At 32.8% G+C, this 20,153-nt stretch overlaps 1 protein-coding gene across 5 annotated transcripts in view; it reads right to left on the minus strand.

The window, feature by feature from the left end:
• Positions 1-20,153, minus strand: part of LOC143225827 (synaptogenesis protein syg-2-like) — a 139,149-nt gene that overhangs the window by 9,653 nt on the left and 109,343 nt on the right. For all 5 annotated transcript variants that reach the window (XR_013014099.1, XR_013014098.1, XR_013014097.1 and 2 more), the window contains 3 exons: positions 18,507-18,806; positions 9,553-9,678; positions 4,496-4,523 (listed from right to left, as the gene is read on the minus strand). Coding sequence is in view for 1 of the 5 variants with exons in the window: in XM_076455897.1 (XP_076312012.1) it covers positions 4,496-4,523; positions 9,553-9,678; positions 18,507-18,806 (454 nt within the window). In the remaining 4 variants the exon portion in view is untranslated. The remainder of the gene's footprint in view (positions 1-4,495; positions 4,524-9,552; positions 9,679-18,506; positions 18,807-20,153) is intronic.

Raw genomic sequence — 20,153 nt, forward strand, 5'->3', positions numbered from 1 at the left:
TAAAAATTAGAATGTTTTATAAGATGTATCACGAACAAGATTAATCGTGTTTGAGGTACAATATCCATCATCTATTGACGTAGGATGACCTTTCTCTTTGGATACGTGAGCATGTAGTGCAAAACTCCAGAAATAGTATCACTGATGAAGTATTTATTATACCTCAAATCATGTTGCCTATCACGTTAGGGTAATATTATCTGCACTATTAGAACGATACTGCTATAAATTTTTAACGTTAACATTATATGTAGTATTAGTACAATACTGCCATGAAACACTATTTGTTTTTGTTAATGTTATATGTACTGTTAGTACAATATTGGTATAAAACACTATTTTACGTGTGATAATTATACAATGTTTGTTTGTTTGTTTTGGAATTTCGTACATAGCTACTCGAGGGCTATACAAAACGAACAATTTTAAAACACACCGTATTTGCTTCTGCTCTTGTTGTATAGTATTGATGATGGCTCTAAATTGCAATTTAGGTCCCACAATGCCATCGAAACGTCTTCAGTCAGTCGGTAATCTTGTTAACTTTCGTTGCTTGGTTACAAACTGCGACATAATATTGCAGTTTACGTTTAACGAGTTTCTGAAAATGACGAGATTAATCACAAGTTGAACATTTTCCACAATTTCTCTACTGTACGTATTAGTCTAGTTCCACGATCACATTTAAACAGGCGAAATAAAAATCGTATAAGCATGTGGAAGGATAGGATTGTTGTGATTCTAACAGCTCCAACCTTTTTATCGTCAAAACAAAGATGATTTTAAGGAATTTTAGGGAATTTTCAAGCTTTCATCAACTTCAAACAGTTGTTGGTAGTATCACGAGATATGTACAGTTTCATTCCAGTAGAAATGTGTAGAAAAAATCTCTTTTGTAATTAAAAGTTTTAGCATCGATGATGAGGGTGTTGCTCCGGATTGACTTGTGATATGGTTCAGAGTCCGTTGCTATCCTAAAAGCTTTGTTGTGTGAGGATTTCCGCTTATATGTTGCTTGAAATTTATTCAAGGTTCATTTCTTCGATATTTTGTATCTTTTAGCTTTACATTGTTCAATAATCTCGCTATACGAATACTCTGTCACTGAAAGTGTTATGGTGCCATCTCACAGCCGTAAATCTATCCTGGAGACATTGTACTGTTAAATAGTTCAAAAATCAATATGGACCAAACATATATGCGTTAACCATATTACCGTGACGTAATGTCCCGGCTCTTTATCAACATGACCTTATGAAGTACAATGACCCACACTTCCTCTGTAGAACGAGTCAAGATTCTGTATACATAAATAGTTATCCGTTTACAAAATCATACAGTACCAATACGTTATACGTGTTTATCTGATAACAGTTTGAAATCAGTCCTACAGAAGAAGCTTGTGTACATTTCTAGCAGTACTTGATAGGTATGGTATGTCTTAAAACAACAATTATACTATTACATATACACACAAAAAAATCTTACTGTACGATCTCAGATAATAGTAGCTTAATAAATACACTACATGGCCAAAAGTATGTGGACACCCTACCATCACAACCATATGTGCTTGTTGAAATCTCATTCCAAAACCACGGGCATTAATATAAAGTTGGTACCCCTTTACTGCTATAGAAGCCTCCACTCTTCTGGGAAGGCTTTACACTAGATTTTCGAACATGGTTGCAGGGATTCGCTCCTATTTAGTCACAAGAGCATTGATGTCAGGCGAGAAAGCCTGGCTCGCAATCGGCGTTCCAATTCATCCCAAACGTGTTCAATGGGATTGAGGTCAGGGATCTACGCAGGCCAGTCAAGTTCTTCCACATCAACTTCGGCAAACCATGTCTTTATGAACTTCGCTTTGTGCACGGGGTCATGCTGAAACATAAAAGGGCCTTCCCCAAACTGTTGCCACAAAGTTGGAAGCACACAATTCTATAGAATATTATTGTATGCTGTAGCATTAAGAGTTCCCTTGATTGTAACTAACGAGCCTAGCCTAAATCATGAAAAACAGCCCCGGACCATTATTCCTCCTCCACAAAACTTTACAGTTGTCACTATGCATTCAGACAAGTAACGTTCTCCTGGCATTTGCCAAACCCAGATTCATCTGTGAGACTGCCAGATAGTGAAGCGTGATCCATTACTCCAGAGAACGCGTTTCCACTGCTCCATAGTCCAATGGTGGTGTGCTTTACACCACTCTAGCTGACATTTGGCCAGTAGAATCCCCAAGAAATATTAAACAATCAGTGTAACTATCAAATTAAATCCTTAATCAGACTCATGAAGATAAGAAGTAATTTACAGAATTTTAGTTCGTTCTGAGAATCATGGTTATTTAGATGGATTGAAAACATTTCATAAAATACTAGATATAATTAATTATCTACAGAAACAAAATTCTGTTCTTTCTTATGGTAGATAGTTATAGTTATGGTAGAGTCTAAGGGACTATTTCGCTAACCTAGAAAACTTACCAAGCTCGCGTTTAACTTTCCAAAATAAGATGAAGAAGAAAGAAAAGTACTAACAGATCTGTAAGATAATTTTTTTGTGTGCAAAAAGAAACGATAAAGCAAGTCAAGTAATTACATTCTCTTTGGAATCATAAATGTGCAATCAAACTGAACACTTTGGAAATTAAGTTTGTTAATAATAATTTGGTAATATAGCAGTTGACAACTGAACAAAAAAACTCATTAATGCAAAGGGTGCCATATTAGTCTTTCTATGAAGTTTAATATTTTAAAAACAGAACAACATAAAATAACAATATCAAGCACAAACGGTAAAGATTACGGTTTAACCGTAAGTGTATTGGTTATTTATTTATTATTTATTTTAAACATTAAAGCCACACAGAGGTATCTAAACTTGATTTTTAGAGTTAATTTTTTAAATATAAAAATTAAGATTCAGAATTACTTTCTTGGAAAAGAAACATTCTCATATGAATTGTGCTTAAAATTAAGTGACTTTAGTGCAAATGGGAGGAGGGTAAAAATACGTTCACATGAAATATTACGAAGTAATTTTTCTTTTCATTTAAAAGAAACAAACGAAACAGTATACAGCTTACTAATTACAAAAGAAACTCCAGAGCATAATTATACATACGGTTGATTAACTTATGTTTGATTGATTTTTAATACTGAAATCAACAAATCACGTGACAAACCAGATTACGCATGAAGATACGTTGGAATGGAATATATCAGAATTAAATTTTGACGTAGTATAATGCCACGTATTACAGATCACTTTTGGGATGGGTATGTTGCACTTATTTCCAATGCAAATGCTAAAATCATAAAGATGTGTTTAGATATGAGACTTAAAATGTTCAAGATGGAGACATCCTTTGTACTTAATAGGATGAAAAAATTTGGATTAATAGGATGAAAAACAAAGGAATAACGAGCAACTAGGAGTAATCAGGAACACACAGAGAAAGAACTGTAATAAGTCTTACTCAAACGCAAAAGTCAGTGATAGAAGCCATCCACGTGTCTCAGACAACACTATACAACATAATAAATGAAGGTCTTCGTCTGAAAAAGCGATACAAGTCACATGTACACAAGGTGTTTCCACGACAGCCATTCAAGATACTATAAAATGAAATGAGCATTAATGATGTTCCATACAAAGACGTACTGGTCACGTCGTTGAACACAGTGCCTACGAAATTTTGCATCATTGGACTACGAAATGAGATCTTGGAAACTGTCATCCTCACACACTAGATGGATTATGAGCAGCCTGTAGAGAGAAGAACTATTCTTTGGACTTGACAGCTTTACGACAAAAATTACGTTACAGGGCTATTGTTAAGTTGCACGGCCGTCAGAGAGAGCATGACCGGACGTAACAATATGGACGGTAATAGCGCGTTGAGGTTCTAAAACCATTTTGATATAACGAACTGAATCTCTATATTGGATACAATATATTCAAACATACCGATTGTAAAACATTTATGGATTTTTGACTAAATGTTGAGAAGACTAGGCGTAATTATATTTATCAAATGTTCTGAAGTAACAAATTCTTGTGATTAGAAGTAGTTTACGGACGATTAATGCACCTGAGCTTATAAGCAAGCCTTGGAGCTATTAGGTTTCTGAGCTTTAAGCTCTGTTTATACCCCTAATTAGATATGTTAAGTGTCATTATGTATTTTCATTAGCTCTAACTATTTAGTTATTTTCCAGTGGCTACTAAGCATTAGAACAAGCATGAACCAAGAACTATAAGCATATTACTTTGAATATACTGTATTTTTTCTTTACAGTTTCCTAATAACGTTGTAATAAGACTAATTAAATAAATTACAAAATTTCTGGATTTAAATAACGAGCCTTTTAGTGAAATGGTTTGTGTTATTATGAAAACCCTCTTAGCTACACACACATATATATTTATACATGCTTTATCTTTAGAATATTATAATTATTCTGTACATTAAAGCTAGACTTCTTACCCAGCTGGCTTTTGATCAGGAGTATCACCTAGAAAAAAAAAATATATGCATAAATACATGTATTTATGGTATCTTTTTAACTACACATGTACACAACATTTCAATAACATTTGTAATATTCTATATACACAGAAGTTTCAAATGTTATGTTTACTTATATTTTAAGTGTGTATCGATTCTTATAACGAGTTATTACGACGAAGGAATGTTAGTATATGGTATATTGTTTATTTAGAAAGTAAAACTAAATTTTAATTCTTTGAGAAAGTAGTAATAAGAAAGAAACAGTTTTAATATATTGCGAAGATAAAAAGATTTGAGTGTATTTACTGTTCTAATCTGTACACGTGCTCCATTTATATTAATGTATTTACTATCAGTTGCAAAACAGAAACGTTAGGGACTTGGAAATATTTCTCCAATTTTTTTTTTTTCAAAAGCATCAGAACCTCTCCAGTACCTGAGAAGAAATCCTACAATACGACGTTTCGTTACTACAGCGAAGCTCCCTCAGTTGATAAAATGTAATTTGTTGTTATTGTTGTTTTTTTAGCGCGAAGCAACACAGTGGGCTATCTGCAGTCTTTCCACCTCGGGAAATCGAGATATTAACAACTTAGGTACATAAACTACCATTGGCCCTCCGGGTAATACCAATAAATTTTAGAATATAGTACCCATAAAATCAACATTTTGGTATAATTCAGTTATCCAGTGTGCTGTATGATATCATTTTAAATATTTGAAACGGTTTTTGAAATGAATCTACAAACTCTCAGCAAAGTTCACAATATTTGCTACAGTTTTTTTTTGTCTTATATTTTGCAAACTGACAAATAAGCAAAAAGTCATATCTCATATAAACAATACAATACAAGTTTATGAAACCAAAGGAAATTCACCCCTTACATCTTATAGATTGTTTGATAAACTGATAGTATGGGAAGGTAGCAATGTAGAGCAGTAATTCTGGGCAATATTGAAAACTAAAGACAACTGTGTCTTTTTTAAGTCTTATAAGCTTCTAACTATATAGAAACGTCGTTCTTTGTTTTGTTACACGAAATATATTATAATTTAAGCATTATTAAGTATTACATATATAATTAAAACCAAGTAGAGTCTAAACTCAATAAAAATAACAAAATGCACATTTCAGAAGAAATTATTTTAAACAACATGCACAGCTAATAACATGCAAAGTGCTGTAACAATTAAATGTAACATTTTCCATTAGTAGGACTACCAACATAATACATTAATGTTTTATCAACCAAAAAGAAAAACGACACTTTGTCCTTTTCTAAAAGAAGAGTTTGTTTATTAGCATTTTTAACGTTGCGTATTTTAGTATACAGGCATTTTCGAGGTGTGTAAAACACATGACAACATACATATTTTAAAACGGTTTTCATTCTAATAATATGTTAAAGCTACACCTTAATAAAATCAAAACCTTAAAATCTGACATGTTTGGGCTGATTAGGTCCAACGACTAAATCAATATCTGAAACATTTCTCGCTCTAAGTCAACAAACTACCCATGATGAGCGGGTTGATTGCTTAGAAGAATTGTACATTTTTACTAAGAAGTTGACAAAAATAGCAGATCATCTGTGGTGAACAGTTTAGCTGTCTCAAAAAATAGTAATCTTGCCAAAGGTTTTTGGATGAAAAAAATCATAAACTTTCACTTTTTTAGATTTTAGAAAAATAATTACTATTTGCTTTATGAAAACTTTTTAATATATCGTATTTTAAAAATAATATGAGCAATGGTGATTTTGTTTTACTTTTAATGTCAGTTTTTGAAATAAACAAATAAAAGAGAAAAATATTTTTCCACTAAGCACTAAAAGAGAACTGGCAAGCCTTTAAAGTTTTAAAATGACAGAATAAATTGGGCTTTTCCATTACTATGATGGGCAAATTAAACACATAACGTATTTCAAGCAGAAAAACCATAATACATTAGACTGGTACGACGTACGATTACGTTATGACGTCTCTGATTTTCCGAGTCTATTTGAAAAACAGAAAACTCTAACACCTATTAATCTGACATTATTCCACTATAACAAGAAACAACATTCTAGATTAAATGCCACAACTAATTTATAGACAGATTCTTTTAGAGCTCGTCTTTCAATCTTGTAGTACGTTTCAGTAATAGTGAGGAAGTTGTAGTAAATATACATAATGATGTGAAAACCAGGAAATATGTCTAGTCTAAATTAATAACTTTTGCAGCGTGACATCTTCCCTGGTGTCGAACAACCTTTATCAAATAATATCTAGTAACTCTTTATCCTGTCTCTCAGTGGCACAGCGGTATGTCTGCGAACTTATAACGCTAGAAACTTGGTTTTAATACCCGTGGTGAACAGAGCATAGTTAGCCTATGTATACCTTTGTACTTAACTTCAAATCAAATGAACAAAAGAACTTTTCCTTGTGTAGAAGAATCGTCAGGAAAAAAGTATTTTTAAAGGAAATTAATCTGATCTCAAGTTAATGAAAAATAAGAAATTTTGTGAAATTTACAACCAATTAATTAGATTAATTAATTAGATTGAAGATGCGTATGAAATTATTGGACTTATTATACCTTAAAGAGAAACTAAACGAAACACACAGGGAGTTGCTATGCAACCAAATTCACATACATGAAGACTTCTTAATGATGTAACAAAGTCACTTCAAGTAAAGAAAATCGGACCTTCTAGTATTTAAATTCGAAAATGTTAATAGTAAACACTGAAATTTCATCAAGTAGATTATGGAGAGCCTTTGGTTTACATTATACTTAAATTCATTTTCTAGAATTATTGAAAAAAAATATTACACCTAGTAATCAGACCTCAATCCAAGTACACCCTTTTTTATATAATCTTGGATTTCGCTCTCAAATTTCTAACGACATTTCTTGAATGTAAACTAGGAGTTCCTAATTTGTAAATATTTATATCACCTTTCAACCAAGCTTTGCTAACTATATTAACTAAATAGACCCAACTATCGAGTAAGCTCTTCTGAAAGTTAACGTTCTGGCTCCAACGTTCCACCACGCTCTACTAATTATTTGTATTAACTTTGTGGCATCATCGTTTAAGCAACTTTACTGAATATTCATTTAAAGTTTTTGGTCCCAACGTTTTAGCGCTACAAGCTCCAGTTGGCACTAATAATTTCTAATGGATAATTGTCATCGAATTCATTATTTGTATATTACACTTCCTTCTGTTTTGTAACTCTTTATTTCCATAAAGATTAACATTATTTTGTTCTTATCAAGCATCCCTAAATGAAAAAAAATCAATTTTTTTTGTATCAAAAAACTTAAAAGTTTCAAAGTGAGGATTTTAGTATAATACTCTATATTAAAACGGATTAAATACCTTGTTTCAATATTGTGATTATCAATTAATTAAATGTCTTATTTCCGATTCACTCTTGTGATTACTAATTAAATATTTTATTTTCGTTTTACTCTTGTGAATATTAATTAAATATCTTATTTCCGATTCACTCTAGTGAAAACTGATTAAATATCTTATTTCTGGTCCACTACTTTGATTATTTATCAAATATCTTATTTTCAGTTCAATATTGTAATTATTAATTGGTATCTTATTTCCGGTTAACTAGTGTACTTATTTCTCAAACTCATATTTTGTTCGAAAATTGGTTTCTTCTGAAGATTTACTGTTATGTAGCTACAGTAAGGTTGCGGGAATCGAATCATAATACTTGTCATGGTGATTATCCAACACCCAAATCTATTGATCAGTTATTTCTTTATTTTACTAAATAACAGTCAAAATTATTCTAAGTTTCAGGTAATTATAAATAAATTAATATGAATACAAGTGCAGGTCTTTCAGACTAGCCTTCCGCTAGTACAGTTGTAAGTCTACGGATTTACAACGCTAAAATTAGGGGTTCGGTTTCCTTCGGCGGACTCAGCAGATAACCTGATGTGGCTTTGCTATAAGAAAAACACAAGCTCTCAGACTATAATGTAGAAGATACGGAAAACATAACATCAAAAGCCATAACCCAATTCGTTCGCGATTAATACACACTAAACCACCTAATGACCCAATGAAAACAAAAAAACAATACAACAATATTATTTGCAACAGGCACAGTGAAAGTAGATTCTGATAAATTGCAGAAACAGTAGGATATTACAACGAACATCAGAAACCAGGATTCAGAAACATTATAAATATGTAAGACTATGTAATACTCATCTATATTCAATAGACTACTATGCTAGAGAATTAGACCATACACTAAACTGGAATAACACAAACACAGTAGAGTATAAACCACGCATGAGAACCATAGAGATAGTATTGAATTTCTACATCCTTCTAACTGCTAACACCGTCGGTAAACTTGGCATAGAAGTCAGCAAAACGCTCTTCAAAGCGGCCAAATGATTGATCCAAGTCTTAATGCGGAATATCTCGGATGGTGAATAGAATACTTGCTTTCCTTAGAAAGAGAACTAGGATAGAACTCTGTATACTACCACCATACATACTTCTTTGATGACGGCAGCAGATGAATAGCCGAAACTAAAGGCAGTAGCTACTTAGTAATAAATAATTATACTTGATAGCACAACCTATTAACCGTGATAACAAAAGAATACTGGTGACTCAGATATGCTTAATCAGAAAAGTTTTCCAACTACAACTGGTTTGAAGATTTTGTTTATAATAATAAATCTGTCATGAGAATAAGATAGATAACAAGTTTCCAAAAACCCTTATTTTCTAGCTCCGTGTTACGGGTTTCCAATAAGAAGAAACGTAACATCACCATTACGGCTTATTTTGTGCTTCGTACACCACAGCCGACGAAGTCTTTCACTCAAAACCAGAGCTCATTAGGTCAGTGGGAATGCAATACACAAAGATTAAATCCAATAAACCGTAAACAAATACATTTCCAATGGTTTCACATCCATTACTTGACTTACACACTCACACTCACACAACATATATTTATATATACGTGTCTATATGAAGATGTCTATAGCTTACCTTTGCCATCTTCATAACTTCTCATCCGAATTATCACTATGACGATGATAGTGACAAGAACAAGGGATCCTACAGTTCCTATTACAATTCCAAGTAGAGGGCTGAATAGCAAGCTAGGCGTCGTTCCTGACATATGACAATAAGAAATTAAAACACAATCGCATAAATAATGATACATAAATATTTGTTTCTTTACAAAACAATAAGAACGTAAGCAACAGAAATCAGTTTTTTAGCAAAATAATTTTCGAGAAAAAGAAACAAGCTTTAATAACTGGAACTTGTGATAAATATATAGCGTTTGTAGCATGGCAAGTCTCTTGGGATCTTTCTGTAATTGCACTACCATTATCAGAATTGTGTTTTTTATCCGTTTTTCTGTCATCTCTGACTGATTGTAGTTTAGCTGAGATGAAGGCATGCCAGTAAGACGAATTATTCTTCTAGACCTGCTTTCCTTAAAACTTAAGATCTTAAAAATAAATCAAACAGGGATTAACTAAGATAGATAAACTTGTTTCTGTTTCGAAAATCAAAGAAAAACATCTGATAGATTCTTTCTCACACAATTGACGGTAGATGCAGTGGAACAGTTAAGTATTTAAAATCAAACAGCTTAGTGTCAATAAGTTCGAGCATACTTCACTATCATGATTTTTCAGGCAATGTCTTTAGGAATTTTAAAATGATCGTTTTGTGAGAATAATTTATTACACCTCTTTTGAAGAAACTGTATACAGTGCTTAATGTGTAGATATACAAGTAGTGTATAATTAACTAATAAAAGATGAAAATTGCATCATAAGGAAGAAAAAGCGTGAATTTTAGACAGCGTAAAATTAAAGTATTATCACAAAAAGCCCAATCGAAATTGGCTCCCATCCTTCACTCCACCCATACATGGTACTTTCAAGATATTAAGGTTCTACAAGACTTATATAGTAGCAAAGGTCTTTTTTGGGGAAAATGATACGTCTAAGTTCATTGTAATAGATACGTCTACAACCTATACAAGATACAGTTCTAATAAGTAATTCCAATACTTTTCCCTACAAAGCTAAGAAGTTATAGCTTATTGTCTTTCCTATGATTTAGTTTATACTATTAATTTTAAATTTGCATACATATTTTTATAATTATTACTGTAATAACTGTAATTAAATATTTTTACACTATTTGGACTTGCATAATATCGTGGACTGTATGTTCAAACATCATTATGGGGCTGAAATTCGAACTTCAAGGACAATATTACTGTCTCCCCATTTATGTATTCTAATTATTTATTCATATTTTTATTATTGCTTATTTATTTATTGAGCAGCCATCTTTCAAGATCAGAGTGTAAACAGCGAAAACTGGTAAAGATGCAGGATATTGTTGGCTAATGCATCCACATCTCATTCTTTTTTATTCTCTGAGACCTGTAAAACTGAGGTTAAAGTGGATAGACGGTATACCTCCAAGGCAATGTGGGTACTACATCCCCCAATACCTCTGAAACCATAGCACACTGCATAACTACCCACTTTATGGTATTTAACTAAATAGTATATGATTATTTTGTAACTGTGATGTTTCTCTTTTTCATGGTCTAAATAAAATTACGATTAATTATTTATCATCTAACGTTTGGATATGCTGTGTTAAATTGTTAGGTACTGTTCTTCCTTATGATGTATTTTTTATAGGCCCAGCATGGCCAGATGGGTTAAGACGTTCGACTCGTAATCTGAGGGTTGTGGGTTCGAATCTCCGTCGCACCAAACATGCTTGCCCTTTCAGTCGTGGGGGCGTTATAATGTGACGGTCAATCCCACTATTCGTTGGTAAAAGAGTAGCCCAAGAGTTGGCGGTGGGCGGTGATGACTAACTGCCTTCCTTCTAGTCTTACACTGCTAAATTAGGGACGGCTAGCGCAGGTACCCCTCGTGTAGCTTTGCGAGAAATTCCAAAACAAACAATATTTTATTAATTATATATATATATTTATATTTTAAAAAATGGTTGTCTAATAGATGATGTATGTTAATTTGAAATTAACGTTAAACTTAACTGAAATATAATTAAATATAAATACATACAACCCACACACTCATATATAGTTATGCACTATACGTAACGAAAAATATCTAACATAACTATAAAACAATATACAAGATAAATTCTCATTAAATACACGCATGTTTATACAATGTTAGTCCTTACATAATCGGATAACTAAAATTCCTGAATCTTTATCTTGATTAAACAAAAATTATTCCCAACAACTCTTTACGTTCAGTTAAGTTTAATTACTCCAGGAACAAATTAATTCGGCCTCATCACATAGGATACAGTTGTTACAGTTAATAGCATGTTCTGCTTTACCTGATGAAGCGTGATGTTTTTATTTTCACTGGAAGTTTGTCTTCATTAAACGACATTTTAGTTTACTAATTACCTAACCAATACTGATGTTGTTACACTCACCCTTTATTTTACAAATTCCGTTTTTATTTTTCAAACTTATTAAATTCTCTTTCAACGAAAAAAAGAATTTTATCTTTCTTGCATAAAGGATTGAAAGTGTCGTCAGATTGGATAATTTAGTCTAACAGCTTTATTAATGGTTATAGAGTCGTACCCTATATCTATGGCCACATTCTTAAGATAGATGATTTCATTGAAAGCATCAGTATCGTTGAATGAAATACTAAATGCCCTGTAAGTAGGAGCATGGAATACATCAACTTGGCGTCGTTTGGTGATGACTAACTACCTTTCTTCTAGTCTCTTACTGTTAAATTATAAATGGCTAGCTCAGATAGCCCTCGTGTAGCTTTGCACAATATTCAAGCAAACAAACAAACTTTATGTTACCAAACTCTAGTCGAAACATCTGAACCATATTTTTTATTTGAATGACAACTGGGAAAGAACAGTGGATTTAAAATAATCCATAAAAATGTCAAAAAGTAATGAGAAGAGAGGAGATCCCATTGATAATCCTTGAATTCGAAAATACAGTTTATTATTTACTTGGAAGAAGATGAGCATAATATAATTTTTCGTCATGTTTATGATATTGCTGATTTCAAGTGAAATATGTGATTGTGAACTAAATTGTATTCAATATAGTTAATGGCTTTATTTACTAGGACTGAAAAGAATATTTACATAACATTATTATGGGATAGTTCAAAAGACTGGATTTGGTTAACAAAGTGTGTTGGATTTTTAATGCAGTGATTATGTTGTGAGAATAAGAAAAACATTTTATCAGTTATGAATTTAGAAAAGTTATGTGATAAAGAATAAATGCCAGAAACAATCGAGTGATAATGGATGTCTTCTTAATGTATTTTAGGTGATGCATAAAACCGTGAAGGAATATAATTAACCAATAATAATTTAGAAGTTTGATTAGGGGGTTAAAGTGATAGAATATTTCAAAATATTTCTAACATTTTCATAAGAAATGTTTGTGGGATGTTTATTTAACAATTAATATGAACCATCTGTTAAAAAAATTTTAACCCTTTCATTACAGTTACTCTTATTTATAATGATTATTTCGTTATGACAATGTCCTTATAATGTCTAAAAGTCTTAATATCAAATATTACAATTACCTTAAGTATAATCGTTGATAGCAGAGCTTGAATACAGAAGGATCACATTTTTTGTCTTTCATGAAAGGAAAAGCTTATTTAACTTAGATTAATAACCGGGATTAAATTCTCTGCGATACTAGGGACAAGTGTATGTATAGAAAAATTTAATTATTTGCTTAATATTTTAATTAGTCTTCAGTTATTAGATAATTAGAGAAATCTATAACTTTTGGAGGTAGAGATATGTGATAATTATTTTTATTATTGTCTGTATTCTCCGAAGTAATGTATTTTAGATAAGCGACAGTATTTAATGATGCTGTTTCATTTGAATGGAACGTTAATTTAAAACTGAGGCAACACTTATTAATGGGAACATGTTTTTAAAATGTCATCACCACCCACCGCCAACTCTTGGGTTACTCTTTTACCACCAAATAGTGGGATTGACCGTAACATTATAACGTCCCCACGGCTGAAAGGGCGATCATGTTTGGTGAGACAAGGATTCGAACCCGCGGGCCTCGGATTACGAGTCGAGCGCCTTAACCACCTGTCCATGCCAGGAGCCTACATACAGTGATTAGAATGCATTGTTTCATCAACTGGACACCATCGTTATTAACGGTATTTTCGGTCACAATCCCAATAATGTTTCAGTCTTAAATACAATTCTGGGCTAACAGCACAAATCAATCTTTATAATGATTGTTTGTTTGTTTTTGGAATTTCGCACAAAGCTACTCGAGGGCTATCTGTGCTAGCCGTCCCTACTTTAGCAGTGTAAGACTAGAGGGAAGGCAGCTAGTCATCACCACCCACCGCCAACTCTTGGGCTACTCTTTTGCCAACGAATAGTAGGATTGACCGTTACATTATAACGCCCCCACGGCTGGGAGGGCGAGCAAGTTTGGCGCGACGGGGATGCGAACCCGCGACCCTCAGATTACGAGTTGCACGCCTTAACGCGTATGGTTATGCCAGGCCTCTTTATAATGAAAGCATAATAAAAGAACGAAAATTAATAGTAAAATAAAAACAGTTATTTTCGATAGAGGAACTAGTATAAACAATATTATTAATAAAGGGAACAATAAATAAACAAAATATCATATCTTACACAGTACAAACATTACATAAAACAAAGGCTGACTTAAACCATAGTCGTCGATGAATATTTACTTTATAATGTAAATCTCACAAAAGACGAGATACTTGACCTTATGGCTTTCAGATATAAAGTGACAGAGGTAACCAAATTATCATTGCAAACAAGAACCGTTGTAATGAAGGAATTAACAATTTTTCCCATGAATAAGTTAGAAACACTTTGAAATATGATATTACTTTAATTCCCAACCAGGCTTCTAAATTATTACCATCTAATTATGTTCCTTCACGGTTTTATGCACTACCTAAATTACATAAAGAATTACACGTAATTCTTCATCACATCTTGTTACCAAATTCATAGCTGATAAATTTTCTTCCTTATTCTCACAAAACAAACACCATATTAAACATCCAGCACACTTTGTTAATCAAATTTAATATTTAAATATATCCGTTAATAATGCTACAGTTTCTTTAGATAATATTACACCTTTGTTCACTTCAGTCCCGAAAATGCAGCCAGTAACTGTCTTCAGCACAGGATAATTCAAAACAACATTTTCCAATTAAAATTAACAATATCATAAAGTTGACGAAAACATGTATTATATCCTTTCTTTTTTTCATGTAAACAGCAACTGATATATTCAAATTCAAGGATTATCTATGGAAACTCATCTCTTTCCCCACTATGTTTTGATATATTCTGGGAGTATTTTGAAACCATTGTTCTTTCTGAATTGTCACTAAAATAAAAAAAATACGATTGAGAAGTGTGAACGAAACGTTGGTAGCATGGTAACATTAAGATAAAATTTTCACACCATTAAATAATCTGCACGATAGCATGAAATTTACAAATGAAAATTAATAAAATAAAAAGCTCTATTTTTGATATTGTGGTAACCATGAATTCTTATTTCCCCTAAAAATTCAGTTTTTAATTTTTTTTTTGTCATGTTTTTTCTGGAGTCACCGTACATCCACTATCGATTAATGTCACACTTTATTTAAAAAGGTTGGTGTCTTTAATTCTCTAACTTGTAAAACATATCGTATCTCGTCCAACGATGTTGATCACTTCATTTGTTTCAGTCATCTTGAACATGTGACCATAGTTAGAAGTTCTGAGTTCGTCTATTCTTGTTCTGCGGGATAATGCCTCGAAGAAATATGATTCAAACATATAACAAAACATCTTTGTTTTGGAGGAATAAACAAATGTTTTGCGTACGAAACTAGTTGTAGTGTTTTGTGTTTGAGTGCATAACGCTTATAAAACGTAAAAATAGCGTTATGTATTTAAAGTAATTAAAACAGTAAAATGATCTTCTTAGATCAGGATTATAGAGTTATGATCAAAACTGATGGCCACGCAGGTGTCTCAAAGACTGTGAGGTTAAACCTATTCCAAGACGTGATACCCACCAAATGCTCCTAGTCCAGGAGGCATTTCAAGCCCAAACCTCTGATAAAAAATGACACATCAATCGACTCATCCACTATTCATTGGTAAAAGAGTAGCCCACGAGTTAGCGATGAATGGAGTTGACTAATTGCCTTCCCTCTAGTCTATCATTGCTAAATTAGGGACGGCTAGCACATATAATCCTCGGGTAGCTTTGTGCGAAATTCAAACCACACCAAACCATCGAGGAAGCAACACTATATCTTGTGGTATTTTCAGAATCGGGTATTTTCAAGTATTAAAGCTCAAAATGATGAAACTACTATAACTCTACGTATCTATATACAAATGAGAAAATTCACACACAAAACCTTAACGCATAATCACAGCTATCTGATTTGAGGTACTGAAGAATGATAGATCAATTTTCTCAATATTTTTCGCTTGCAGTGCGTCATATTATCTATTCACCCCCGATGGTGACATTGTCCATACTTACCTTCTCCTAATATCATTTCTGCACAGCTCAGTGAAGTTCAGAATGCTATCCACCCTGACTCACACTTGTAATTATACAGAGTGTGTTGTAAACGGTGTATTACTTTTATTATGGCTCCCTCTTTCTTCATCATACGTATGCTCGGTCTTTCCTTCATGACAAAAGGGGAGTTAGCAGAGATCCAATTGAGGTGTTTACAATTGTAAATACTGTTTATACATCATCTTTTTTTTTTCATATTTAACAGTGAGAATATGTGAAACACACAGTAGTAGTAACATAAAAACTGCCTATGAGAAACAAAAGACAATAATGAGATAAAAATGACTGAGAAACAAATTAGCAGATAAACGAATACAAACAACTGAGACCAAACTAAAGGGCCAGGCGTGACCAGGTGGTCAAGGAACTCGCCTCGTAATCCGAGGATCATGGATTCGCATCTCCCTCACACCAAACATGCTCGATTTTTCAGTCGTGGGGGCGTTATAATGTGACTGTCAATCCCACTATTCGTTGGTAAGAAAGTAGCCCAAGAGTTAGCTGCTTTTCCTTTAGTCTTACACTGCTAAATTAGGGACGGCTACCGCAGATAGTCCTCGTGTAGCTTTGCCCGAAATATAAAATAAAGATAGTAAGAATAAACTTTTCGTTTGTTTTTACGTTACATAAACAATAAACGTAATATGATACTACTGATACCAGTGAATTATTAACTGAGTAAACATTAAGTGTATTGATAATTTGGACATGAAAAGCAAGGGTATATCATATAGTAAGATGTCTCAGCTAATTTATAATTCAAAATATTTTGTCAATATATCAGGTCATTTATGTCTATTGGAATATCAGTATATTTTCTATAAAACGGGAGCAGCAAGGTCTTAAACTTGGGATTCATCAAACACCTGCTAATAAACAGAATGAAATTTAATTATTTGTCTTGTTGAATGTCGCGCAAAGACAATAGAGGGCTATCCGTCTATAATTTTGAAGTAATAGTCTAGAAGGAAGAAAGCTAGTTAACACCATCCACTGCCTACCTTATGGTTACTATTTACCAACGAATAATACGATTAACCATAACGTTATAACAACCCTACGGCTGAAAAGATAAGCTTGTTAAGTGATAGGGTTCGATTTTCTATTTCTAGACCTGTAGCTTGCAAGTCAAATGATCTAACCATCAGGCCATGCTACTTCTAATAAATATAGGAATTTCCATTCCTATGGTCAGGAAAGTGTGATTTATAAAATTCATTATCTTTGTAAAAGCAAAAAGCCAAACTTATCGCTTACGTTATCATATTTTTAGTTATAGTTAACATGCTGATTCTCCAATACAATACAAATACACTTTCTTCACTTCTTTGTTATACCTTGGGCCCGGCATGGCCGAGCGCGTTAAGGCGTGCGCTTCGTAATCTGAGGGTCGCGGGTTCGCGCCCGAGTCGCGCTAAACATGCTCGCCCTCCCAGCCGTGGGGGCGTTATAATGTGACGGTCAATCCCACTATTCGTTGGTAAAAGAGTTGGCGGTGGGTGGTGATGACTAGCTGCCTTCCCTCTAGTCTTACACTGCTAAATTAGGGACGGCTAGCACAGATAGCCCTCGAGTAGCTTTGCGCAAAATTCTAAACAAACAAAAAACAAATTGTTATACCTAATATGTTGATTTTTCATTGTAGTACTAATTATCTTCCAATACTATTTTGTTACACTTCAATACCTCCATTTCTCAATACAAATGCTTTGTAAGTTATTGCAATATCTTGTAAGTTACTGTATGTGTATTTTTCCATTGCTACTGGTTAAATGCTAAAGCATAAATTATAATGCAGTTTATAAATTTTAACAATCGAATATATTCAGAGCCATATAATAAAAGCTGGTTACTTATTAAACATTTTGGTATTTTTTTACAATAATTACAGCACTAACGGAATACAGTCTGTTCAAGTTAACAGCAATAGCTAACATTAGCTATTTTAACAATTTCTTAATATTTTAGTCTTTACGGACATTTAACCGTTTTATATAATTACCGTTAAACTTTGTTAAATGTTTAAGGTAAGAAACCATAATTTGTGATTGGCCGAAATGTTCATTTTAACAGTTAATATTAGAAGACAGTTACTCGTCATTTTAATGTGTCATCTTACGTTACACCCAATGAAAATTTTTCCGTAGCAATATGTTTGACAGTACCTTAAAGTGTGATAGGAATGGTTTCTTAAAATTACATCGAAAATACTAGATGGGGAAAAGTTAATATTCTAAAGAAACTTTTAATGTTTATCCGGTACAATTCAGAGTCTTAATAACATCTTGTAACTTACCAGCTAGTTTTTGAGGTTTAGGTTTTGTTTTTGCTGTAAGAGCAACAGGGGAGCTTTTCCCTTTATCATTGGCTGAATAAACAAGGAGGGTGAAACGAGATGCTTCTGATAATTCAGAAACATGAAACTCGGGCTTGGAATAACTCGTAACATTGGCAGATAAGCGTTCCAGTTGAGAGTTATATACTTCGAGAAAGAAAAATTGCTGCAATCCACCATCGTTGCCTGCCACACATTCCAAATGGATAGAATCAATCGTCGTGTTAGTGATGGTGCAGTTTTTCAGTGGTTCTGGCGGGCCTACAAAATATTTAAAACTTGCGTTAGTTCTGTAATTTGTATTAATGGGGAAATAATATATAATGAAATATACTGTTAAAAGCTTTAGCTGTCTATTCAGGTAAATCTCGAAAAACAAAATTTAGCAGTTTTTCTTTGTTTTCTCCCACAATCATGAATGTTCAAGCACACTCTTAGAACAGAAGTGCATTTTTTCTCCTTGGTTGTTGAATAATATTTTTACATACTGTCCTTCAAAATGGTGTCAGTGTATATGGAAGAAGCTTAAAGTAGGAAAATAAATCAAAACAATACGTTTGAAGAGTCAACAAATAAATTAATTTAAAATAATTTGCAAACATACTTTGATATATTGCGCAGTATTATTAAATCTCAGCTGACGTTCTAAATGGTTGATATATATTTTATGCTGTCTCCTTTTACGAAGAAATGTTGTAAAACAGAACTCCCAAAAAAGAAGAAAAAATGAAAGTACATTACTGCGTACAAGAAAGTAACAAGACAACAGCATAACGTACATTATTTCTAAAGAAAACACACATGTCTTTTATTTTGTATTCCCATAAATTCGTTTTTTTGTTCTATTCATAAATAGTAATGACTGCAATAGTTCTGTGCAGTATTTCAGAGAGGCATTCCTAACTGGTTTAATCATACCATTTCACCATTTAAACATTCTAGTGACACGGTTAAGGGGGTAAAACCAATTAGAACAAAAATAATCTAACATCTAAGAATAAAGAAAGAATATACGAATATTTCTTTCGAGAAAGGAGTACATGAGAATACCCTACCTTTTTGTTATAACTTGGAATAAATAAGGCTAGAAATCATTCGAAACTGGTTATCAACAATACAACAGTACAGAGCCAACCAGAAACTAATTGCTTAAAAATACGAGTAATAATATGGAACATGATTTTCAATACTTCTTCTAATCTTATAAGTTAAGTCGAAACAAGATTTTGAGCGAAATGTCAAACGTTGTTTAATTAAACGAATAATGTATAAAAAGAGTTAAAGAACGCTTTCAACTGGTAATCTTCACAATAATAGAACCTACAACCTTCTGTGTCAAGACAACACATACATGAATACTATCATCAACAAGATAATAGAACTCAAAACTGCCTGTATACATATATATATATATATATATATAATGGAACCACAGACCTTATGCATCAAGACAATCTACTTCTAATATGAAGGCAAATATTATTAAAAATAGTACAATAAAGCTCACAACCTTCTGTACGAACACACCTTCCAAGATGGGCATAAATACCATCAGCAACAAGATGGTACAAGCCACACCCTTCTACATCAACACAACTTAATTTCAAA

This window comes from Tachypleus tridentatus, chromosome 9 (genome assembly GCF_004210375.1).
Source record: "Tachypleus tridentatus isolate NWPU-2018 chromosome 9, ASM421037v1, whole genome shotgun sequence".
Classification (NCBI taxonomy): Eukaryota; Metazoa; Arthropoda; class Merostomata; order Xiphosura; family Limulidae; genus Tachypleus; species Tachypleus tridentatus.